Source organism: Phoxinus phoxinus, assembly GCF_949152265.1.
Source record: "Phoxinus phoxinus genome assembly, chromosome: 14".
Lineage (NCBI taxonomy): Eukaryota > Metazoa > Chordata > Actinopteri > Cypriniformes > Leuciscidae > Phoxinus > Phoxinus phoxinus.
In genome coordinates this window covers 31,755,490-31,783,402 of record NC_136889.1, presented here as the reverse complement: position 1 = coordinate 31,783,402, position 27,913 = coordinate 31,755,490, and the positions used below count along the sequence as shown (strand labels likewise).

Genomic DNA, 27,913 nt, shown 5'->3' with positions numbered 1-27,913 from the left:
ATACGATACTAATCATTCCCATAACCGTTGAATTATGAATCTTAAGTGTGTTTGAGTGAGTGATAAAAAAGAAACTGAACACAGAAAAACACAGCGCCAGGAAAGATAAAAAAGGGAAAATAAAAGAAAAACCAGGATGCTGGTGGATTATACAGTATATTTTCTCATCTACTCATCTAACTGGCAGTTTCTGCTGTCGTCTGGCAGGAATGGCGAGGGAATTCCACGTCTGTTCACTGATAATGGTGTGTTTGACTCGATCCCATGAGTCATTTTTGTAGAACAGGAAAAGTTCCAAGATGATCTGTCACCTCGGGTGCATTCCAGAAAAGTTTCCTGAAGGCCGAAGCTCAAGGCCGTCAAAATTACAGAAAACCTACAACTCTTTTTTGTTATTGTTGTAACAAACTTTTTTCAACGTGTTATTTTATTACTCCACAGTAAACAGTAATAGTAAAGTATCAATTTACCGCGTTATAATATACATACATAAGAGTTATTGTTGTTACAAACTTTTTGAACGTGTTATTTTATAACTCCACAGTAAAAAGTAATACATTTACTGCGTTATAAAACACACACACACACACACACACACACACACACACACACACACACACACACACATATAATTAATACATATAATACATATATAATTCATTGGTGTCTTTTGAGTAAAAAGCTTTTGGTCTAATAGTGTGATGTCAAATTCCGGCAATATATATATATTAGGGCTGCCAAAAGATTAATCGCGATTAATCACATCCAAAATAAAAGTTTGTGTTTGCATAATATATGTGTGTGTACTGTGTATAATTATTTATATATATATATATATATATATATATATATATATATATATATATATATATATATATATATATATAAAAACACACACAATCATGTATATATTTAAGAAAAATTGGTTATATTTATATACAAAATATCTATATATAAATTATATAAATGTATATACAGTATATAAATGCAAATATTTCTTAATGATTGTGTGTGTATTTATACATAATAATTATACACAGTACACACATATATTATGCAAACACAAACTTTTATTTTGGATGTGATTAATCGCGATTAATCTTTTGACAGCCCTAATACATATATATATATATATGGTCTAGTAGTGTGATGCAAAATTCAGCGAACAAAACCGAAAGTGTCTCACGTGTTTAAACACAAGAGCCTGATACTGGGAATAGGTGTGATTTGCATGATCACGTCACGTTGTGAGGCCTTTAGTGCCCTCAGTTCATGCGCTGACTCATTCTCTACCAGCAATCTATAGGATAGATCCCGTAAATTTCATCATCGTTGAGTAGTGATTTTAGCAGACCCACAGGGGTTGCCCCCAAAAACTACAGGCTTGAGTTGGAGTCAGTGAAAGCTTCGAGCTGCAGTGGGGGTGTGGACTCAAAGAAGCTATAGGAAACATTCAAGGGGAAATCACTTCTCAGGTGTTTTTTCTTTCTTTTTCTTTTCTTTTGTAACTTTTCAGTAAGTTACTGTTTTGACTCACGATTCAAAAACCCACTCACCCATCATGCTAAAAAAGCTAGACAATGTTCAAAAGGCAAACAATGGTAAAAATGCTTTGATTTCATAACACAGACGTGGACGGAATTACCTGGATGACAAAATTCTAAACATTCTGAACATGGTTTCATTGCATGGAATCGATACATATTTTTGGAATGTGGCTCACTAGAACCTTCTACCCTTATTTAACTCAAAATGCAAACCATATTACTGGAATGGTTGAAAAATGATCATGTTCTGCTTGGGATCTGAGATCTGAAGATAGCTCAGAAGATCACAAACGTCCTTAATGCCGACTTAGGGGTTTGATTAGGTCAGAGGAACATATTACAAGAGTTTTAAAGCAATAAAACTAATATTTTCAACACATACAGAAATGGGGTTAAAAATGAAATCAGTTATGAATGACATATCTCAAGCTCACTTAATTAATGTAGCCTATCTAAAATCTTTTACAAATTCTGTTTCTCGATGTCTATAGCTGTGGAGAGACCGGATGTGGCACTACGAGCTTTATCACAGAAGAAGAAGAGCTGAGATACAGTCCAGGAGTGTGTGTGACCGGCCGATCTCACACTCATCTGATCTGTGTTCGCAAAAGTCGTTTAATTTCTTTAAATTTCCATTGAAATTCAAATTCATATCATCCTAATTTACTTTAAAAATAAGCCTATAACACATATGCCAATTTGATTTCACTATAGCAACTATTTAAAGGTGATGATAAAGCACACTGTAAAAAAAAAAAAGTAACCTCTCCAAGTCAAAATATTCTAGTGACTGCACTCGAAAAAATGCTGGGTTGTTTTAACCCAATTTTGGGTAAAATATGGACAAACCCAAACGTTGGATCAAAAATGCAATATAAAAATGTAACCCAATGGCTGGGTTTGTCCATATTTGACCCAAAATTGGGTTAAAACAACCCAGCATTTTTTTAGAGTGTGGTCACATCTAAAAAATTGTATTGGCCCAAGTGAAATTCTGTAAAATAAATTGAATTAATTGTTGAAATAGTCTGTTAACATTGGCTCAATTAGAAATAATATGTCAGACTAATTGAAAAATGTAGATGAGACCAGTCACTAGAAAATTTTGACTTGGGGATGTAATTTTTTTTTTTGTTGCAGTGCACGTCTGTGACCGGCTGAGCTCACAGCAGCAGTTTGCAGTAAAGGGAAAATAAAAGAGCCGTGATGTTTGCTATAGTCAACAGGTGGATAAAGAGGTGAGGTGACGTCATCCACGGGCAATACTCCAGACACAAAGAAAGATCTATGCAGATGTTTGTATATCATATGCTGCCATCTAGTGGCATTATGATACTAGTTGTGTGCATAACACAGCTCAGTAAACTTGTGAAGTCTTAAGTGTCTAAAAACTCATCAAAAACTTCCGTAATTTTGTCTTTTATTCTCAGCAATAGGAATAAGTCTCATGCATGAGTGTTCATAAATGTTTAAGACATGATCGGAGAGGAGGTCGAAGCATTAATCTGAGAGAGACTGAATGTGTTGGCACCGGAACCAATGACGACATTGGAGTTGTTGACATTTCGTACTTACTTTTTTTTCCTTCACGTCTTTCTTCACGTGTGGGGATTTTGAAGTCATGTACTCTTTCGGCAAGTGACATCATTACTCCAGCAGGTGACGTGTAGGGACTGTTTTTATAAAGTCAGAATCATTTTCAGAATAAAAGTCAGAATAAATTTCTTTCAATTATTCATCTGGCTCTACACAGGAATGTATTTTTTTTTATTTTTTTACTTTAACGTTCTCCTGAAGGTGTTTGTATATTTGCATGTTTCTTGAACAAAAAAAAAAATGCGTGAAATTTCCTAAAATATCCGTGACCAAGTTAATCTGGGTGACACGTTTTTTTTATTGTAACACTCACCCGACCGACCCTCTCTCCATAAAAATATTGTTATTAACACCTACTATAAATCTTTTAGTTGCACCATACAAACATACAATATAATGAAGGGCATAGGCCTACATTTCATTAAATAATTGTATTATATCTTTGTAAAACAGTTCAATAGCTCAAAGCACATTAAATTATATGCAGTAACTAGGTATAAGATGGCCCCTTTGGATAATTTTACATTTTGTTCTATAGCCTAACAATTAAATGTACAAATGTTTTAATGTATTTCCTATAAGAACACATTGGCTGACCGATCATCATTCAGCATATAGTAGCCTAAACCTAAATACAATTTAAAAATAAATAGCCTACACATTTGCATCTTCCCCCATGTTACCTATACAATAGCTGTGTGTGTGTGTGTGTGTGTGTGTGTGTGTGTGTGTGTGTGTGTGTGTGTGTGTGTGTGTGTGTGTGTGTGTGTGTGTGTGTGTGTTTGTTGTTGTTGTTGTTGTTGTTTTTTGTCCATTAGCAGGGCTTTTCAAACTGGGGTCTTAGAGCATGTGGTTCTCCAACTTCAAAAAGGTCTGAAGATGTCTTAAAAAATATATTTAAAATAAGAGTAAGACTAAAAAAAAATAATGTTAACCCCACAAACTTCTGAATTGTAAAATGTGATTATCTTCATTTTAATTGGGTATCATCATTAGTAGACCTAATTAAAGTAGTAAGCCCCTTGAAGCCGTGTTTTACAGTGGATTTAGAACAGCTGGGGCTTCGTGCCTAAAAACCCCTTATCTGTTCTAAATCCACTGTAAAACACGGCTTCAGGGGGCTTATTGCTTTTATAAGCAATTACTTCTCAAAAATATTAATTTTAATATTTATTTTATTCATTAGATAAACACCAGCAACAAAATATTATAACACATTTATTCCTCCGCCAAGCAATGTAGTTCCAAAGAGGTTGCTAAGCAACATGCAGCAACAAAAGAAACACAAACGGCAGTTGCGCAGTAACACTAATGTAATGCGGTCACCGGTGAATGTTTGTTGAGTAATTTACAACGGCTTCGAACGCGGCTCAGCCAATCAGAACCAAGAACTGGAACTATCCGTTTTATAAAATATAATTATCTATATCCAAAAGAATAGATATTGAAATGACATCCAAATCAAATCACAAGCTTGAGAATCGAATCATGAAGTTTGTGTCTATACCGACAATAAGCTGAACTAAACGTTGCCAGCCAGAATGTGAGCTCTGTGTGTGAACTTCCTGTGAGGAATGTGGACAGGAGACATGCATGGTGTCAGTTAGTTCCCTTTCTTTTGTTGTTTTGTCCTCAGATAACCAGATGTGTGACTGTTTAGACAGCAGTGACAGAGAAGTGAACAGGACAGGTGTGTCTCTTTCTGACTCACCTTTAGCAGAAAACACACCTCCTATTGTGTGCCTGCGGCACTTGTCTCTTGTATTTACACTGTACTTTAGGTGTACAGAAAAGAACATTTTGAACTGATCGGAAATTAAGGTTATTGCATGTATTAATATTAATTAAAGTGGCAGGATTGATAACCCATCCCAAATAATCCTCAAAACATGCCAATCCTATAGCCTACCTAATATATATATATATATATACGGTATATATTTTTTTACTGGTATGCATTATAATTTCAACTATAAAATCACATATTTTTTCATGTTGAGCTGCTTTTTAAAGCTGAGAATAGTTGCTACAAAAGTGGACATTTCTAAATTTGTGGGTGTTTTCAAACTGGTGGGTGTTTATTAATCAAGCAATGAAAATGATGCTCTTCTTCACCCGACCCGACCCCTAAACCCAACCCACACTGTGACGTGGGCAAATCAGTCCCACTAGACCTAACCTGAAATGTCCAGATAAATCATCTTTGAATGATCTTATCCTAACCAACGTTCCTTATAAATACTCAGCAGCTTCTGTTTTTGCAAACGACATTAGTGATCACTGTGTTGTTGATACGGTCAGAAACACAAAAATTCCCAAAACCAAGTCACGTATCATTATTAAGCGTGACACAAAACATTTTTCGGAACAAGGTTTTTTACACGACTTGTTTTATTTTGATTGGGATAAAATGTGTCTTATTGCAGATGTCGAAAACGCTTGGAAATTTTTTAGTGATGGTTTTAAAGAAATTGTTGATAAGCATGCTCCCCTCAGAAAGTATAGAGTAAAAGGCCAGAACAATGCATGGTTCACTGCAGATTTAGCCAACTCTCTTCATGAGCGGGGTAAGGCCTGGGCTAAAGCCAGGAAAACAAGCCTGGATTCTGATTGGCTGCTCTTCAGGAGACTGCGCAACTTGTGCACTGTGGCTATCAGAAAGGCCAAAGCTGACCACTTTCTTATAGAAACTTCAAATAATTTAAATAACCCCTTAAAAATTCTGGAAGACGATTAAATCCTTGGCCGGAAACAAAACTGGCATCGAGCTGCCACCATGTATTTTTAAGGACACACGTAAACTATCCGATAAGGCTGAAATGCTTGGCTGTTTTAATGAGCATTTTATTGCCTCTGGTTCTTTATTCGATTCCCTTAACACTTCACATCAGCAGCATCCTAAAGGTCATTCTTTCGGTCATACTGGAGTCAGTAATTCTTTTAGTTTTAAGCCATTTTTAGTTTCAGAAGTGCATAAAGCCCTCACACTTTTAGACATTAGAAAATCGGCTGGTCCTGATAACCTGGAGCCTTATTTTCTACAGTTAGCATCTGATTTTATTGCATGGCCTTTGACTTATCTTTTTAATCTTTCTCTGGACACGAATGAAATTCCACTTATATGGAAATCCGCATTTGTCCTTCCTCTGTTAAAAGGGGGAGACCCGACTGATTTAAATAATTACAGACCCATTTCGAAACTGTCCGTCCTGGCCAAGGTTATGGAAACTCTGGTAAACGAACAGTTGAAAGAGTTTCTAACTATTAATAAAACTTTGTCTAATTTTCAGTCAGGCTTTCGGAAAAAACATAGCACAACTACAGCAGCCCTAAAGGTAGTAAATTATTTTATTGACTCTTTAGATAAGAAACAACATTGTGCAGCTCTCTTCATTGAGCTATCGAAGGCTTTTGACACTGTGGATCACGCAATATTAAAACAAAGACTTCTCAGTGTCGGGTTGTCAGGAAAAACAGTTTGCTGGTTTGATAATTATCTATCAGGTAGATCTCAGTGCGTACAGGTAGATGGTCTCACCTCCAGCCCTCCAAGTATAACCAAGGGTGTGCCCCAGGGGTCAGTGCTGGGACCACTTTTATTTATATTATATATCAACAATCTTGATCAAAATGTCTCCAACGCAAATTTTCATTTCTATGCTGATGATACTGTGATATACTGCTCAGCATCAACTCCAAACCAAGCTCTTTGTCAGCTACAACTTGCTTTTGATACTGTACAACGCACCTTGTTTGATTTAAAACTTGCTTTGAATGACAACAAAACAAAACTTATGTTGTTCTCCAGTGCAAAATCAAAGTCACAGAACCTTCTACCTATCACTACTTTTCAGGGCTCCGAGATTGAGTTTGTATCTCAATACAAGTATCTAGGTATCCTAATTGATGATTCGCTCTCTTTTAAACCTCACATTCAACAGTTGGTAAAAAAACTAAAGCTGAAATTGGGTTTTGACTTTAGAAACAAGTCATGTTTTTCCTTTGAGGCCAAAAGGAGGCTTGTTGCTGCCACTTTCTTGTCGGTGCTGGACCATGGCGATGTTATATACATACATGCATCCAGCACAAGCTTGAAACTGTTGGATACTGTCTATCATGGAGCTCTTAGGTTTATCACAAACTTTAAAGCGCTTACTCATCACTGTTCCTTGTATGATCGGGTTGGTTGGTGTGCATTGTCCACCCGTAGACTTAATCATTGGTACATTCTTATCGACAAGGCAATTCTTGGTCTGCTTCCCCCATACCTCCAATCTTACATCGAAAAGAAAAGTACAGGAAGATATTGTCTTCGTTCTGATGACTTATTATTATTATCTGTCCCTAAAGTCCGGACCGAATTGGGAAAAGGGGCGTTCAAGTATGCGGCCCCCTGCGCTTGGAATCAGCTGCAAAATGTCCTGAATCTTCAGGTGCCTGTTTCATTGATTGATTTTAAATTACTTTTAAAAAACATGGAGGCGACACAAGCTGGCTGTAGATGTTATGACTGATTATCCGGACGATCCTTGCTGTTGTTATTTCTTGTGATAATGTATATGAAACTGATTTTTTTATTTTTGTTATGATCTTATAACTATTTATTACTGGCACAAATTGTTATATGTTGATCTTATATGTTTTATGTCTGTAATCTTGTTAATTGTGCTGCTGCCTGTCTTGGCCAGGACGCTCTTGGAAAAGAGATTTTTAATATCAATGAGTCTTTTCTGGTTAAATAAAGGTAATAATAGGTACACCGTGGAAAACACCCCTCTGTTTATGAATTTATACCCACTGATCCGGAAGTGCTTATCATTTAGTTTTAGATTACTGGCTCAAAACTACTTGGCACTGGCAGCACTTCTGATTCATGGCAAGATGCATAAACTCATTGATTTCTAGACGGAGCTGTGTCTCTGTTAGCATTGGTCAATAGCAGTTGTTTGGCTGGTGAAGAACCCCCTGGACGAAGGAGACTCGTCTATAGACCTTGAGTTTATTGGCCAATGAAACATACTATGAGTTAGTCATACTGAATAGTGCGCGATACTGATCCGAGTTCTCTTCCGCGTCTTTTTGCACTTGAACGGACAAATACACAGAGATATGTCAGAATATCATGATAGACGCACTTTTATGATGGATAGATGCACTTTTATGATGGATAGATGCACTTTTATGATGGACAGATGCACTTTTATGATGGATAGATGCACTTTTATGATGGATAGATACACTTTTATGATGGATAGATGCACTTTTATGATGGATAAATGCACCTTTATGATGGGTAGATGCACTTTTATGATGTATATATGCACTTTTATGATGGATAGATGCACTTTTATGATGATAGATGCACTTTTATGATGGATAGATGCACTTTTATGATGGATAGATGAACTTTTATGATGGACAGATGCACTTTTATGATGGATAGATGCACTTTTATGATGGATAGATGCACTTTTATGATGGATAGATGCACTTTTATGATGATAGATGCACTTTTATGATGGATAGATGCACTTTTATGATGGATAGATGCACTTTTATGATGGACAGATGCACTTTTATGATGGACAGATGCACTTTTATGATGGATAGATGCACTTTTATGATGGATAGATACACTTTTATGATGGATAGATGCACTTTTATGATGGATAAATGCACCTTTATGATGGGTAGATGCACTTTTATGATGGATATATGCACTTTTATGATGGATAGATGCACTTTTATGATGATAGATGCACTTTTATGATGGATAGATGCACTTTTATGATGGATAGATGCACTTTTATGATGTATATATGCACTTTTATGATGGATAGATGCACTTTTATGATGATAGATGCACTTTTATGGTGGATAGATGCACTTTTATGATGGATAGATGCACTTTTATGATGGATAGATGCACTTTTATGATGTATATATGCACTTATGATGGATAGATGCACTTTTATGATGATAGATGCACTTTTATGATGGTAGATGCACTTTTATGATGGATAGATGCACTTTTATCATGGATAGATGCACTTTTATGATGGATAGATGCACTTTTATGGACTTCAAAACAGAAACGTCCATTCACTGCCATTATAAAGCTGGGAAGAGCCAGGACATTTTTTTTATATAACTCTGATTGTGTTCGTCTGAAAGAAGAATCTCTATAATAACTTTAATCAAACAACAAAAGACAACAAGAAAATGCACTCGTGTAGTTTAAGTGTTTAAACTATATTTGTAATGTATATTTTATTTATAAAGTGTTATTTTACATTTGATTAGATTCTGTTCCTGAATACCTGGAAATCTTAAAATATATTTTATTCAGTATCTTTGTTCATTTGAAACTATTTGTACAATTGCTAATTTGTTTGTTTTTTTAATTACTGAATGTTTACTTGTCTTTAATAATGCTTAAAATGTATAGTTGTTTCTGCTATGGTATTTTAAATCCTTGTGTAAGTGTTATTGAGCCTGTTTATATCTTTGTTCAAGGTATTCAGCTACAATGAAATGTTTTGCAAAAAGACTTATATGTAATAATAAATGTGAAATATATATATTTATTTTTCTACTTATTTGAATCGAAGAATCAGAATCATTAATATTCAGATACCCAACCCTTGGTGCATAAACACTGCCTGTGCTTGGCAGGCAGAACAGAAGTAACTTTAATTTCTTAAAAAAGAAAAGAAAAAAAAGATTGTCTTAATAGTAATACTCCCTTTTATTGAATATTAGTTTACAATTCATATCACAAAGAACCACAAATGACAAAGTGAAACATTAGAATCTATTAAAACACTTTGTGTAAAAAAACCTACAATGTTGCAGTTTACCAGCAAAGTATATATTTTTATTTATTCTTTTCTTTTCTGCATCTACACCAAGCTGACTCAATTGAATTGATCAAGGAATAAATGCATCAAGATCTACAAAAATTCAAAGCAAAGCAAAGCAAAGAAAAGAAAAGCATCAGGTTACTGCCGAATGCATGCAGATCTGCTTTTTTTATCCACTTGCTCACCTATTTTGCTGTAAAAATATCGATGTGAAACTCTCCATATACACACTTTGGCCAGCCAAACACAAAACACACATTCCTAGCTGACAGTAAGAGCACTTTAGGGGAGGCCGACATGGAATGACACATTAATATACAAGTAGTTACATGGTAAAAATGTTTACTTAATGTTGATATGTAGAGATGTTCAAGAAATATACAAATATCAAAACTCAGTCACACTTTACATTACCGTTTTCATGTTTACAGTGTAAAATTCATTAGAGAGCAACCTACTTTCAATTACCTTCTGAGCTGTATTAATTTGATTACATCTATAATTAATGATGTTTACATGTAATACGTGATGGACAATGTAACTTTCTAAAATGTATAGCGACAAGGTGGAGTTTTCATGACCGGTGCAGGGTGACATTAAAAACAAAACATCGGTTTGTGAATGAATAACAAATGAAAATTAAAGGTAACGTGGAAGGTTGTAGAAACGACCAGTTTGCCCATCACAGCCATCACCAAAGTCAGTACTGTCCTATGGTTGCTTTGGGGAAATGACAATGCTTTCGGAGATCTGTGAGTATTGAGCTTTCGTCTTGGGTGACTTAACATTGTCCTTTATGAGAGGTTCGGGGCGCTCAGGCAGAGGAGGAGTAGATGTATTTAGTCTTCACCATACCGGCAAGCTCATCTTCGTAGCGAGGAAGGCAGCAGAAGATGACCCCGCAGCCCAGCATCAGGAGTGTTGCGCCCCAGCCAAACCCGTACGCCCACGTGTAGTTATAATAACCTTCATAGATCAGCTCGTTGAACTTGACAGGGTAGATGATCAGAGCGATTATCTGCAGGATTACTGTAATGAGAGAAAGCATGGTCACTCAACGGCACTACAGATTCAGTCACTGTGACCCTAAACGTATTTGGACACTTAAGTCATAACATTTTTTTTTTTTTTTAAATGTCATTATTTTTAGGGATGCACCAATATGAAAATTTTGGCCGATAACCGATAATTCTTTGTATTTGAAAGCCGATAACCGATATATTGGCCGATAAAAAAAAAATTATGTAATTTTTGAGAGTCTGATTACAAAAACAAAGTCTCACCATTAAAAGCCATGTCCCAAACACACAATCATAATGCTCTCATTATAATTATATGTAGCCTATGACAGACTTGCACATGTTGCACTTTACTGTATTTTTCTTTTCTTTTTTAAGTGGGGCTGCACAATATATAGAATTTATCGAAATATCGCAAATATGCATATCGCAACAGCTTGCAATAAATGGGGTCATGAAGAAAAGAGAAGGGTTTTTTATAGCTTTAATAAGTATCAGGATATATTTAATCATACAGTGAAAACTAAGCAATGTTTTATTTTTTATATTTTATGATTCAGTATCTTTTATTAAATAAACCTAATAACCTGAAGCCCTGAGGTTTACACTGATGTTAAAATAACACTTCTTATGCTACAGTAAAACACTGATGTTCACTTTCACAAGTTATAAGGATGTTTTCTTGTCATAAAAAGAATGTGAAACACATGTAGGTTATATCATTTTAAATATATTTGAAAGATAATTTAAGTTTATTTTACACACTTTAAGCATTATCGTATCGCATATCGAATATCGCATTATTTAAGGAGTTATCGCATATCGCATTTTTCTTCAATATCGCACAGCCCTTTCCAATCATATATTATATAGACTCATTACATGCAAAGTGAGATATTTCAAGACTTTATTTGCTATAATTTTGATGATTATGGACTACAGCTTATGAAAACCTTTTCACAATATTCTAATTTTGAATTCGGGGTTTTCATAACTATAAGCCATAATCATCAAAATGATAGCAAATAAAGGCTTGAAATATCTCACTTTGAATGTAACGAGCCTATATAATATATTAGTTTCACCTTTTATGTTGAATTACTGAAATAAATGAACTATTGCACAATATTCAAATTTTTCGAGTTCTCGTCTGTACATGAAAAACACAAAGGAAAAACTGGGAAAAAAAACCTGCCTAAATGTTCCAACAGGTTCTTGATGGCAAGCTTGGCAGCAATCTGTCTCTGCCCATAAACATGTTTAATCAGCGGCTCAATAAACCCATGATGGGAGGGACGGGCGTCACTGAGTGTTGCAGAGACATGCGAGAGAAGCCAAGCCCTGTTTGGGTGTGTGTGTGGAGACTTTCACACAGGGCTGTGTCTGACGCTTCAAGCCACAAACCTGCAATCTAATCTCAAACTGAGGAATGAACTGTTGCTCAAACTGGCAGTTCACATGGAGAGACTTCATCGTTTCATTGAGTATGTGCCACTGCATAATGCTAAACTTTTAGTATCATTAAGACACTAATATATGCGTTTATCAATATTTTTCCATTTGAACTGTACTTTAAAGTTTTGATCATTTTGTTTGTGTGTGTTTTGTGTAATTAGTATTAGTTTCTGTTTTTTTTTTTTTTTTTTTTTTTTTGTACATCAACATAAATTACTTGAAAATGAGAAATGTTGCCTTGGCTTAGTTTAAATAAAATAAGTTATTAAATATTAAGTTACCACCAGTTGACACAAGTTATTTTTTAAATAGTTGTAGTTTTAGTTAGCTATTATAATCCAGTTTTAAATAAAACATTTATGATGATGAATTGTACAACATCAGATCCCAAAACATTAATAAGTAAAGGTTGTGACTCAGTCAGGTGATGAATAAGAGACGGAGAGCAAACCTGCCCAGTCTCGACGGCAGAGCTTGGCTTTCACCTGAACACAAGTGAACGAGTGTACGAGTGATCGGGGTGGGGGAGGGCGAGAGCGTGGTTTGTGATCGCAGCGCTGACACTCGATCCCATAGCAACAGCAAAACAAAGGTCACGTAGTAGAGGCCGGAAAGACCAAAAACACATATCTAGTACACGGCAATGTATTCGTTTAAACTCTCCACCCCTAATGAGGAGGTCTTACTTGTCATAACTTATGTGGGATGATTTCTGCTCTGTTTTGTTTTAAATTCTGACCTAAAGTAAACTCAGTATAGCAGAAGTCAAGTCAAGTCATCCTTATTTATATAGCACTTATAACCATGTAGATTGTTTCAAAGCTGCTTTACAGTGATAAACGGATCATTTAAGGTAACAGAGATTGATTTGGCTTTATAGCGGTTCTTGAATCAAGATATTTTCCAGCTGACAAAAATCTGTTTTTCAATAATGTTACATTATGATTAGAATCAAATTACATCAAGGTCGGACCCTGTTTAGAAGATTGACCAAATTCATCCTCAAAATCAGAAACAACGCAAAACACACATAAACAGTGGCAAAGTGGCCAACTACAGATGATATTAAAAAGTTTTAATAGAGTATTAGGGTTACTAGAATAAGTTGACATGTAGTTGTAAAGTCACTTATAGTCAGTATAATATCTGTTGAGGAGCATCACAATAAAGAGTTAGCAGATATTAAACAGGTCGTCTACTAATACTCTATAATACTCTAATGTGAGTTAGTTGTAGGGCTGTAAACGATTAATCGTGATTAATCGAATCCAAAATAAAAGTTTGTGTTTACATAATATATGTGTGTGTATTGTGTATAATAATTTCATATATATAAATACACACACATGCATGTATATATTTAAGAAAAATTTGTTCTTTATATATACAATAGGTCTATTTATATATAATATAAATCATATAAAAATATATATATGTAGTATATAAATGCTAATATTTCTCAAATATATACATGCATGTGTGTGTATTTATATATACAAAATAATTATACACAATACACACACATATTATGTAAACACAAACTTTTATTTTGAATTCGATTAATCACGATTAATCGTTTACAGCCCTAGTTAGTTGACATGTAGTTGTAAAGTACTTCTAGTTAGTAGAATATCTAAAGTGGACTATTGAAATAAAGTGTTACATTTATTTCTGTGGACCAGGTTATAATAGCTAAAAAATTATAATAATGTAAAATTAAGGCAACTTTTCTCATTTTCATTTAGTTTAACTCAAAGCACTTAAATAACTCAATTAAGACGGAAATACAAATTAACAAAAACTACATAGATACTTTTAAAAAAAGCTAATAAAATGGCAACTAAATAATTTTAAATGAAAATAGAAAATCTAAATATTAAGAAAAACTGTGGTATTATCTGAATGATACTAGAATAACAGCGTTTTATACCGTCACACCGCCCAGCCATACATCCACGTATTATCTAGAAACCATTCAATTCTTCACTGGCAAAGTGAAGGAAATTATGAACTTCCTGGGAAAGAGACTCAAAACCCACATGGACTGGAGACGGGGAGAAAACAACTCATATTTTGTTGACTTTTGGCCGATATGAAGGCGTCCCCAGCCCTTATTCCTTGATTTCTAACAGACTAAAAAGCAAAGAAAGTCTCTTACCAGCAAAAATCAGCAAGCCTCCAACGATAGGCAGCATCGATATGCTGAGCGTACAGCAGAGAGCAAAGAATGACACGAGGAAGGCGATGATGAGGATGATGAGGCCGATGATCATCAGAGCGGCGACCGCCTGAGCCCATGCTGGAGGGACAGCGGGAACAACACTTTAGTCACGCTCAAAACGGCTTCGTTGGCATCACTGTACATCATACAATACTGCCAAAGCTTGGAATACATACAATGATAATAATTATGGTAGAAGAAAATAATATAACTTAACTTATATTTAAATAAACAGTGTAACAAATTAGAACATGCTTTCTAAAAAATGCTGGGTTGTTTTAATCCAAGTTTGGGTCAAATATGGACAAACCCAGCCGTTGGGTTAAAATTTTAAATTGCATTTTTAATCCAACGTGTTTGGGTTTGTCCATGTTTGACCCAAAATTGGGTTAAAACAACCCAGCATTTTTTTAGAGTGTGTGTGAACTTTATGACATGCTTCTTATTGGTTTCATTACTATTCGAAACCTGTAAAAATTAAACAACACAAAACCTGGTTTTAACATTTTTAAAAACAAATTATACAAAGGCATCATGTATTCATTAAACGAGGCATAGTTATTCTAAACAACTAAACAAAAGCTGTGTATCTCATCACGTTCACTCAATTAATCAACACAAGGAAGTTTAAAGACAACGAGGAGATTTGCAGTGCTAGGTTGTAAGGTGGATGGTTACACATTAACAGACATGCAAGCAATGCTTAACTAGTTTCACTCTGAATCAGTTTCAGGACTTGTAGAGACAGCGCTTGGCTTTTTCACGCTCAATAGAGGAATGTGTTTTTGCTCCAAAGAAGTCTGAGAACACGGGCACACCCCAGGAGGACGGGTGTGGTCCAGTTCACAGAAACAATATGATTGATGCAACTTGTATTTTTTTTTTTTGTTGTTGTTGGTCTGACTCCATATCTTAGTCAACTCATCACTCATCAACAAGTGATCTTTGGCATTTAGGGACAAAACTGCTTATGATCAACTTTGTGGCCACAATCCTAAGATTATAATTATATTTTTCATGACACTTGCTTGACGTATTACACAAGAGCTTAAAGAAATATGAAGTGCTAACCTACAAAGTGGATTAGCGCATATAATATTCTCCATATATGAATAATTTAGACGCATTGTTGTTCATAAAGAGGGTTGTGGCATGATATTCCTGCATCAAAATGCTTCATAAACAGTAATGGAGAGATCTTTATTTGTCAGGCCAAGACATGTTCATTTGGTAAAATAATGATAATAACAGCTGAAGTAAACGACTACACACACACACACACACACACACACACACACACACACACACAAAAGTGGCAGGTTTTGCCTGGAGGTTTAAGCTGTCAACTTTCTCGTCCGATTTATTTAACTGGTTCAACTGGTTAAATGTGGATCCATTTGCAAACTTTGTGAAAGTTACATTAATTGTTTCCATTTTGCCCAGATTTTTTTTATTTATATAAATGTTATTATTTTATGGGCTTTTATTTCTGATTAACTTAACCTATAAGAACGTTCCAGCCCAGCTAACAAATATAAATGTTCTAACAATGCTGTGTGAAAGATTCCCATTAAGTTATGAAAACGTTATTTCTGAATGTTCAATGAACGTTCATAACATCCAGTGAAACGTTTAAAAAAACTTGTTTCTTGGTTATTATGCGAACATTACAATGATAGTTCGCACAAAAACTAAAATTCTGTCATCATTTACTCACGCTAGTTGTCCCAAACCTGTATGAATTTCTTTCTTCTGCTGAACACAAAAGAAGCTATTTTGGAAAATAAAGGAAACTAAATATTTTATGGACCCCATTGACCTCCACAGTATGGAGGAAAAAAATAATATCAACCCATCAGCTGTTTGGTTAGCGACATTCTTTCCAAATATCTTCTTTTGTGTTCAGCGGAAGAAAGAAATGCATACAATTTTAGAACAACTAGAACGTGAATAAATTATGACACATTCTACATTTTTGGGTGAACTGCCCCTTTAAGGAAACATTCCATTTTATCACTCCGCAAACATTATGGAACGTTACTTTAGATTGTTCTCTGAACGTTCTAAAACTAGTGAAATTATTTTAAAAAATGACAGATGAACGTCCAACTAAAACGTTTAAAGAAGAAAAAACATATAAATATAAATAATGTTTTAATGCTAACATTTTGAGAACATTATTAAAAGCCAGATAACTTTAAACAAAAATTATATTCACGTAACTGGGAGAACATTTTGTTCATAACTTTGAGAGAAAAACTTTTGCGCCTGTTTCATTTCTTTTTTGGTGAACGCTTTTATTTGAACCGCACGTAAAAATCTAAAACTTGATGAAACATCGATTCGAAGGACTTGAACTGAATACTTACAGAACTCCATGAGAGATTTACAGTCCCACTGGTCGTTGCGGCCTCGACACTGCGTCCACATGCTGGCGTAGTGTGTTTTTGCGTCCTCGTCCTCGACCCATCCAGACTGCGCCGCGATGGCGATAATGTCGAAAATGATCGCGAACAGAATAATGAGAGGCAGGATCCACCTGCATCTTGGATACGAGATTCCGCAACGAAACATGTTGGATAGCTGTGGTGTTTTGTGTCTCCTAACCGAGTGTGAAGAAGCTCTCTGAACGTTTACGTGCCACACTTTATCTAAAACTTTCCCTGAGCTCCACCCTACTGTGAAACCTGATCTGAGAGGCTCGACCTGTTTCAGTGGATCCTTCCTCTCAGGGTTTGGCCTCAACGCACTGAATGACACACACACACACACACACACACACACACACACACACACACACACACACACACACACACACACACACACACACACACACACACACACACACACACACACACACACACACACTTCATCAATCATGTATGTTCTCTTTTTTTATATTGTAAAAGTTCACTTTTAATTGACACGAACGTTGTACAATACTTTAAAAGTTATGCGGTTATGAAATCTCCATACAGTGGGGTTTGTGAATATGGGCTCAGCTGTGCTGTAGATAAGCTGCTTTAAAAAGATTATTCTGGGAATTCACTCAACCGGTAATTCCCCTTTACCTTGTCTTTTAACTTATAACATTAACATATTAGAGATAAAATCAATAACATCTATTTACACGCCCCTGCATTTTACCCTGCAAAGTAACAATTAATTATTTTATTTGTATTTTTTTACAGTAATGTGTTCAGATGACCTAACCTGCTTCTATTTTACAGTAAACCTCTTTAAAATGCAGTATTTTAATGTAGAAAGTGTGTTTTGGTTTACTGGGGTGGGGTCTATGTTTTATTGTCTTTCTTTCCTTTTATAAGAAAGCAATGCTCTTGCATGCAGATTCTTAAGATATTACGGTGAAGTTACTTCCAATGCTTTCTGTTATGATTTTCCATCGTTTTTTCTTTCTCTCTCTCTCTTATAAACTTCACAACAGCTCAAAGGTCGAGTCTAATGATACTTCACATTGTTTTGAAAATGCTTTTCATTTCATCATGATTTATGCAATCTTTTTATGGATACTATCAAAAAGACAGGTTTTTCCTAATGTCAATCATCATTAGAACAGAGCACATTTTACATGAGAACACAAGCTTGGTCCATAATTCATGAAGGTCCAGACTTTAAAGCTCTTGATATTGTTGTACTTGCACAGATCTTGTAATTGTGGCAGTTGTTAAAGCTGTCAATCACGGGTAATACCATAATAGTTCCTCAGTATTGTCAATTTTTATCGTTTTAGTCATATACTTTCTATAGTAGCAGCCTATAAACTATATACTGTATAGTAAATGTGTTATTATTACAATAATATGTGATAAAATCTGGTCATGAGTAATTCAAAAAGCCTTCATTTATGTGGGTGGATGTCAGTGTCAGTTTTAGATGATTGACATCTTCATAGCGTTGCTGGTACATTTCGATATAGAATTACTAATGGGTTAAATATGGGTTGCACATTTTTTCATTAGCAAATCTTTTGTTGCACGCTGGTGACTCATTAACCCGGGTTCAGTCGTGCTGCGTTGTTGTGCGTTTCTGATGAGAAAGATCAATCAAATCCACAATGTTTTTAACCACAATCTCTATCAAATCTCTTCATCAAGTAATTATAATATCTTTAGTATTATACTATTTATTAATATTTGGCATTAGCTTTTATTCTTAGTTTTGTCTCAATTTGTTACGTGCTTTTGTAATTGTATAGCTTTTTAACATTCCCATTTCGCTTTAATTTATGTTTTTAGTAATTTTAATAGGCTACTTAAACTTTTTTCAGTTATTTGCCAAGGCAACATTTTTACTTTTCATTTAAGTTTTTTTTTAAAGTTGAAGATTGTATAGATTTATAGTTTTAAGATCTAATATTTATATTTTATTCCAGCTATATTTCAACTAATGAAAATAGTTTTTAATAGTTTAACATTAACATTAAGTTTTAACCCCCAATCATGAAAGCCAAAACCAGAACCCGAGATGTTCATATTCATAAACTATATGAAAAAGCAAACTGTGAGCAAAAAACTATTCCTCAAGGATGGAAATAATCATTGCATTCTTTAAAGAATCCAGAAATGTCATGTTAAAACCACATAAATGAATTGGTAATCATTCAGCTCCGTGAAATACATCAAAATACCCTGCTAACACTCAAACTTAACTTTTTTATGTCAACAGCTTCCACATAACTGGATTACGTTAAACAAACATAATTAGTTCATGTAACTTCAACATCATGGAAATAAGTCATTTTAAGCGACCCAATTTAAGTAATCTCAAAGTGAATTTTTTAAGGTTTCCTGGCATGATTCAGGTGTTTTTTATTTTCATTTATCCTTTTATATTTCATTTATTTTAGTGACACATGATTAAAATGATAGACTACAGCTAGCTATTTGCTAACAGAAGCAGATGTTAGCATCTTAAATGCTAATATTTTTACATGTTCCTTCAACCAAAGCAGTCTTAAGTCACTAAATCAGTCCACAGCCAATCAAAATGCTCCACTCTTCTCCACAATGGTAACCCACTGTAATTTAAATGGTTCTAATAATTCCAATGTAATTGAACATTAAACACAATGGCACACTACCAAGTCTTCCCCTTTTCTAATTTTCTCAAAAAAAAAACTAAAATTACACTTAATTTTAACATTTATTCTCTCACGCTGGGAACTAACAAGCACCGCCCAGCTTCAGTTAATGCAACACAAATCATTCATGTAATCCAACACAAACGGATTAAGTAAACTTAAATTGTATTTATATTTAAGCAGATTGAACACAATAAAATTAAGTTGGGGCAAAATGGCATTTGGCGTTGCACTATACCGCCACCTTCTGGATGTACGAATTTTTTTACTTAACATAAATGGTTTGTGTTTAGACAACGCGTTAGGATTTTCTTCTGTTAAGTTGAGACAACAAACACAATTATTATAAGTAAACTACATATAAATATATTATGTCAAGTGCACAACCTTCCTAGTTAATTTTTTTGAGTGAAGGTATCAGTTTGCTTTTGTCTCACGAGATATATGCTTCACAGTAAAAATGTAAATGTAATAATAGTTATTTTGAACATTAATAATAATAATTTGCAATATAACTGTTTGATCGGCATCAGTTTCTTTCAAAAACATAATGTTGAAGTTATTCCCAGCTCTTGAGCCGTATGTATACCAGTCGTTGCTGTATACAATATATAATGTTTGTTTATGTAAAGTACGTGGCCGGTTTAGCCGTCCCTGTTCAGTGAGAAGCCCATGTTGTGGAAAACAATGATGTTGCTGGATCTTGAGAGCAAGTCATAAATTGTGAATGTATACACTATACTAGTTATTTTTTGTGGAGGTTACGTCGATAAACAAAATTTCTGACACAGAAACTGTCCTTCAAAACTGTTTTGTTCTTTTTAAATTTGGATTTAAAATAAAACTACTTTAATGCTATAATTGCATTAAAATGTTTAATTAAAACGATGGACATTTTAAAACACTATTAGTATATAAGCGTAAACACATCAGAACACCAAAGGAAGTTATGAGATCTGAAACCTTAATTGAAGGAAAGGTCATTAAAAGGGTTATTGAGAGATTAACCTCCCTAACCCTTTTAATGAAAACTAAACTAAAATGTTATAAACTTGCACACATCCAACTAAACTAAAGTTAAGTTGGATATTTAAGTTATCTCAACCAATTTTAAGTTGTTATAACTAATCGCAGCCACATTATTTATAGGCCTACATTAGTCTGTGGATTTTCACAACTACATTATTCATCAGTTTATGTAGTTTGATTCTAAAATAAATATGTTTAATATTAACCTTTAATGTGATCTTACATTGCACTTACTATCAGGAATAATGAACATAGCCAGACACTATTTTCTTTCATTTTCTAAAATGCAATTAAATAATCAATATTTAGTCAACCTCTATTTTATAATCTGTCATGTAATATTAAAATTCTGTATTGATATTTGACCATTTGTTAATTAATAACTCTTCAAAATAAAGGTTTTTATTGGTATTGATGGTTCCATGAAGAACCTTTAACATTCATAGAACATTCCCAAACAAAGTTTTCTTTAGATTATTAAAATGTTCTTTACACTAAGAAAAAAAAACAGGTTAATTTAGAAGAACTTGTGGTTTTAACACATTGTGTCATCGACTGTAACGTTACACCTACATGACTAACTGTCATTAGTGTTAGTAGAATAATAAGTTGACATATTTGCAAATGTACTTACAGTCAGTACAATATCTGTTGTTGAGCATCAAAATAAAGTGTAAGTAGATATTAAGCAGAGAGTCTACTAATACTATGAGAGTTAGTTGACATGTAGTTGTGAAGTTACTGGTTAGTGGACCATCAAAATAAAGTGTTGCCGAACTGGTTTTATGGCATTTGTGTGAAAACCCCTTTTGGAGCCGTTACTTTTTTTAAGAGTGTTGTTGTTGATCGCAAGACTGCAGGTCTTTTTAAAGGACTATTCACACCAAGACCGATAATAACTATAAAGAAAATAACTTAGCGTCCAAACCAGCAAATTATATTGATCTGTTTATAAAACGCACGAGCTGTAGTTTTGTCGTCTGCCGCTTTAAATGTTTAACCTCTTAAATGGCTGTCAATGTTTTTATCATTTATCAGCTGGAAAAAAAATCGTTCTGAAAGTGAATCAACGTTTTCTCTGCGCCGTTATCGTTAGTCCCCACGGGTCCTGGAAATCCTTGAAAGTTTGTGAATCTGAAAAAAAAAAAAAGTCAAGGCCCCAGAAAGTTTTTTGAAAATAAACACACAGACACAGTTCCTAGAAAGTGCTTGAATTTATTTTGTGCAAGAAGTTTTCTGGGGGGGAAAATCCATATTATTTCCTCCAGTCCTCTAATGTGTTATTTCGCCAACACTTCGTGGCCAATACACACTAGCTTGCTTGATTTACGCTAGTTACGCGCATTTACGCGTTAACGTGAATTGTACGTTGCCATGACGTCCACGCACTCAAAACTGTAACAATGTATCTTACAAGGTATATGATGTAACCTTGCTCTCACTTGAAATGTGTCCCCACATCAAGTCCTTGATTTTGAGGACCTGGAAAGTCCTTGAATTTGAAGGTAACAAAGGTCTGGGAACCCTGGTTATAGTTGTGGTGTGAACTGTTATTCTTTTATATTTAGAAATATTTTTTATTATAGCTTATCTTTATGGTTATTGTTATCATCCTGGGTGTGAACAGCTCTCCCTAAAATATACAGTCTGTGTAAAAACAGATTCACTGTGTGAATGAACAAACGTGACTGGCTTGTAAAACCTATACAAACTTGCACATGCTCTCTTTTCTGAGACATGTACTACTATTGTCTAATAGGCCTAATTTAGGGATTTCTGCAGTCTTTGCATGAATCAAAGGGTGTGATCATTAAGTCCTGTAATCAGAATAATTCGAGGGAAATCATAGGTCCGCCCTTTTCTTTCGCCCATGAAGAAAAGATGCTGTCTGATTCCCGTGAATCAGAGTGACGGGTTTACGGGCTGCATTGGCGGGTGTGGTTCCTCTCACTGCCAGCTGATGTACAGACTTAATGTTCGAATGAGTCAGGACACACGAGCACTTCACAGGCACACTCCCTGGACAGACCGGTTCTGGAGGCCTGCGGGAAGGGCCGACCCGGGCGTGAGGCGGGGTCGGTGTGTGTGAGAGGAGCCCGTCCCCTAAAGAGCCCCGCCTGCAGGTGTCCATCACACCCAACACTGAACTTCACAGCATGTGCAAATGACGAAATAATGTGGTTTTCATCAGTATTTAAAATGCACGTTTCAGCAGAATAGCGTACATGCCGTCTGTTGATAGTGCACGAGTCACTAATGACACATTGCCTTCAACAGCAAAGACGTGTTCTGCGTGTTGATCTATTCCATTATCATTTGGGATGATCTTCCTTTCATTAAAAATGCTTCTGCTTGTGTTTTCGTTTGTTGTTTTGAACAAATGTGTTTGTTAAGTGTAAGTTTCTCTGAGACATTTACTTGACATGATACCACAACATGAAGCCCTCAAAAAATATGAAATGAGAGCAAAAAAATACTATTGCGTTCTCATGAGAAACTTTGAAAAAATGTCAAAAAAATATGCGAGAAAATGCAAAAGCATTGATCAAAATTTCCCCTCCCATGTCATATTTTTTTCCATCACACCCAGTGTTGGGGGAAATGCATTACAAGTAACTTGAGTTACGCAGATTACTCTAAGTAACTAGTAAAGTAACTCATTACTTTTAAAATTTACAACAAAATGTCTGAGTTACTTTTTCAAATAAGTAACGCAAGTTACTTTGTTTTCCCATTTATTGACTGACAGCTCTCCTGTCCTCATGTTGAGACAAATCAAAGTGCAGAGGCGCGTGTGTGTGTGTGTGTGTGTGTGTGTGTGTGTGTGTGTGTGTGTGTGTGTGTGTGTGTGCGTAGTTCTAGACTAAATGTGAGCATTTACTCATCTCACTTGCACAAAAAAATATTCAATATTCCTCAAAATGAATAAAATCAGTGAAATGCAGAATCAGAATACTATGCAAATCTCCAATAACTAAATATGTTAAATTAAACATACATTTTTATGCATTTAATCTCAATTTATTGACCAATGTACTTGCTTCTGACCTTCGATGATTCAGTTTAATAAGCAAAAATGACTATAGATGGATAGAAAGGTTTGCTGGTTTGCTTTCCTCTACTGTACACATCTGTCACGATACACACGCGGGGAAGACAGCTCCAAGTGCAGTATGTTTATTGGGGTAATCCGTAAATCGTCATCCAGTCCATGCAAGGGTCAAAATCCAAATAGCAATCCAAAAACAAGAACACAAATAGGCACAGGAAAACACAGGGAACAGAAGTGGCGTGATAATAGAAAAGGACTCCGTGACAAACATTGAAACAACCAGGGTATATATACAGGGGTGCACATAACTTTTTCAGTGAGTTACTCAGATGAGGACCAGGAGATGGTGTTTGGTACTCACCCCATATGTAGCGTGGCCACAGCTGTCAATCATGACGTCACATTTCCGTTTTTATAGCATAAAATAACTAACTAAAACCAAACTTATAAAAAATAAATAAACGAACACTTAAATTTACATCAGCGTGAAAAGAACGACCTAAAATGATAGAAAACACCTTTGGAAAAAATTTATTTGAAGTGTTATTTGATTGTTCAGATATATTTATTTGTATAAATTAAATATAATTAATTCTTATTAAAGATATTAAAGAGCAGTGAATTTTCTCTTTTTATTTTGTTGTTTGATCAATATTAAGTGTACAGAAGGCATTAGGTTTATTACGCACTGTCACTTTAAGAGTGTGCAGATCCAATTGCACTGATGCACGGTACGTTCTGTAAAGACATAACCGACTGTGTTTACGTGAATACTCTCCAAAACGGACATTACATTTAGACATAATGTTGTGTGTATTTGTCCATTCAGACGCGAAAGAGAGCTCGATTCAGTCCTTGCGCGCAGTGTCTATGTGCGGGGCTGCACGCTTCGGGGTGTGTGTGTGTGTGTGTGTGTGTGTGTGTGTGTGTTCGCACAGAAAAACATACCGAATAAAGCTGTCTTTCGCGTCGTCACTCTTATTCAGATCTATCCATATGTCTGCTCTTCTCTTTCTCCCAGACGTTTACATTTTTTAACGATTTGAGACATGCATGAAGCGCATGCCGACTCGGTAGATCAGCACGTTACAATTCAAATGTGCGCATCTTCCACAAACGCAAATCAGTTCTGACTGGATCACTGGCCCAATCGTCCCTCCCTTACATTTCCGTCTAGTTTTTATTCGTCAGAGTGGTCGTCATTTAAAACAAGGTTTTTATTTAGTTATCGTCTCGTTTTCATCTGTGAAAAAATTAAATTAACACTGCCTGGGTTGCATTTTGGCGACAGTACGCAAAGGCGCGTAGTAACACAAGTGGCATTACGCATTCCTGATTTTTGTCGCGCATGCGTACCTGCGTACCAGTTATGTGCACCCCTGTATATATACACACACAGAACTAACAATGAAACAGGGAACAGCTGGGAACAATGACGGGAACAATGACGAGAACAGCTGAGTGCAATGAACAGATAAGTGCAGACAAGGATTGTGGGTAATGTAGTTAACAATGACAGACACCGTGAGGAACGGGGACCTCCAGTGGACACCCGGGGAAACACAACCAGACACCGTGACAACATCTCCTTCAGCCTGAGGATTAATATTTCACTTTTGGTGTGAAAGCGTCTTTACATTTTCCCAAAAATAGAACTTTTGTGTTATTTGTATATAAAAAAGCCCAGGGAACAGCTGGGAACAATGACGGGAACAATGACGAGAACAGCTGAGTGCAATGAACAGATAAGTGCAGACAAGGATTGTGGGTAATGTAGTTAACAATGACAGACACCGTGAGGAACGGGGACCTCCAGTGGACACCCGGGGAAACACAACCAGACACCGTGACAACATCTCCTTCAGCCTGAGGATTAATATTTCACTTTTGGTGTGAAAGCGTCTTTACATTTTCCCAAAAATAGAACTTTTGTGTTATTTGTATATAAAAAAGCCCAGCCCAGATGGGAAAAAAAGTAATGTAATGCTGTCAGAAAGAGAGTCGTAGATCCAAATGCAAGCAAACAGTTTATTGGTGACAGGCGGAACAGGTACAAACTCAAAACACCACGTTGACAGGCGGGCGACCTGAATGCCACGGACCCAGGAGAGTGAATAGTGACAGTAAATAATACTGCGAGGACACAGACAGACGTCTAGTAGAAGGGTACTCCAGACGATCTCCAGAAGCCTGGACGCACAGACGAGACCGAGGAAACTCCGCTAGGGAACTCAGACATGAACTAGGTGAGAGAACACAAACAAGAGTGACGAACCGACACCAAGCATAATTCACTCCCGCTAGATATAGGCAGCTAAACAAGCAGTAGTGATCAGCTGCAGCTGGAGACTGATAATATGATCAGCTGGTTACTAGGCAACCAACAAGCACTACACACACAGACCCCACACCTACAAACACACCAACAGATCTACAAAATGAACACCCGGATCGATGAACCGTGACAGTACCCCCTCCCCTAAGAGTGCCTCCTGGCACTCCCAGGAGAGCCTACCTGGCGATTGTAATCATCGATAAGGGAGTGATCCAGTATGTCCCTAGCAGGAACCCAACTTCTCTCCTCCGGACCGTAACCCTCCCAGTCCACCAGGTACTGAAATCCGCGTCCCCTCCTTCTCGAGTCCAGAATGCGATTGACCGAATAAGTGGGTTCCCCGTCTACGAGTCGCGGCGGAGGAGGAAGCGGGGCTGGCGGATTAATGTGTGAATGAAACACAGGCTTTAATTTGGAGACATGAAACACGGGATGAATTCTCCTGTACGCAGGAGGGAGTTTGAGGCGGACTGCCACCGGACTAAGAATCTTGGCGACAGTGAACGGGCCAATGAATTTGGGAGCTAATTTATTACATACGGAGCGGAGAGGAATATTCTTGGAAGAAAGCCACACCTTTTGACCCACGACGTAAACGGGAGGCCTCGACCGGTGGCGATCGGCCTGAGCCTTCGTGCGCGCTCCCACTTGGAGGAGAGTCTCGCGGGCTCTACTCCAAGTGTGGCGGCACCTCTGGACGAACGCATGAGCGGAGGGGACCGCGACTTCGGATTCCAGACTGGGAAAAATAGGTGGCTGGTACCCTACGCTACACTCAAATGGAGATAGGCCCGTGGATGACACTGGTAACGAGTTATGTGCGTACTCAACCCATGAGAGCTTCTGGCTCCAGGAGGAAGGATTCTGAGATACCAAACATCGCAACACTCTCTCTAAGTCTTGGTTGGCACGCTCGGTCTGGCCGTTGCTCTGAGGATGAAACCCAGAAGAAAGACTGACACTCGCCCCCAATAACCGACAAAATTCTCTCCAAAATTTGGAAATAAATTGGGGACCCCTGTCAGAGACCACGTCCATCGGGAGGCCATGTAAACGAAAGACGTGATCTACAACAGCAACCGCTGTCTCCTTGGCAGATGGTAATTTGGGCAAGGGAATGAAATGAGCCGCCTTCGAGAACCGGTCCACTACGGTCAAAACGACCGTATTGCCCTGGGAGGGCGGGAGGGCAGTGACAAAATCTAGCGCGATATGGGACCAGGGTCTCGAAGGGACAGACAGCGGTTGGAGCAACCCATCCGGTGGACGATTGGAAGTCTTACCACGAGCACAGACCGAGCATGCCAAAACAAAACCTCGAATGTCGCGAGCCATGGAGGGCCACCAGAACCGTTGCTTGACCAAAAAACTGGTGCGACTGACTCCTGGATGACATGCTACATTGGAACAATGACCCCATCGAATTACGTCGGACCGTAATCCCTCCGGTACGAATAAGCGACTCGGTGGACACTCGGGCGGAGGCGTTACCCCTTCTAAGGCCGAACGGACCTTCGACTCGATCTCCCATACGAGTGTGGAGACAATGAGTCTCTCAGGAAAAATGCACTCGGGAGTGGACGGGCGCACGGAACGGTCAAAAATACGAGATAAAGCATCGGGCTTGATGTTTTTGGAACCCGGACGATACGATAAGGAAAACTCAAAACGACCGAAAAAAAGTGCCCACCGAGC

At 36.6% G+C, this 27,913-nt stretch overlaps 1 protein-coding gene across 1 annotated transcript; it reads right to left on the bottom strand.

Annotated features, from left to right (window-relative positions):
* Positions 1–9,867: 9,867 nt before the first annotated feature.
* Positions 9,868–17,465, bottom strand: perp (p53 apoptosis effector related to pmp22). Its single transcript, XM_079634725.1, has 3 exons — positions 17,071–17,465; positions 14,639–14,779; positions 9,868–11,035 (listed from the first exon to the last, which is right to left on the bottom strand). The coding sequence occupies exons 1-3, from the start codon at positions 17,273–17,275 to the stop codon at positions 10,821–10,823; spliced, it is 561 nt and encodes a 186-aa protein (XP_079490851.1). The 5' UTR covers positions 17,276–17,465; the 3' UTR covers positions 9,868–10,820.
* Between the last annotated feature and the right edge of the window lie 10,448 nt (positions 17,466–27,913).

What these genes read in the sequence shown, in the direction of transcription:
- perp (XM_079634725.1), bottom strand. Translation starts at nt 17,275, where the DNA reads ATGTTTCGTTGCGGAATCTCGTATCCAAGATGCAGGTGGATCCTGCCT. An exon ending in TAAATCTCTCATGGAGTTCT is followed by an intron (nt 14,780 to 17,070) that starts GTAAGTATTCAG and finishes CTGTCCCTCCAG; the next exon opens with CATGGGCTCAGGCGGTCGCC. An exon ending in AGGCTTGCTGATTTTTGCTG is followed by an intron (nt 11,036 to 14,638) that starts GTAAGAGACTTT and finishes CTCTCATTACAG; the next exon opens with TAATCCTGCAGATAATCGCT.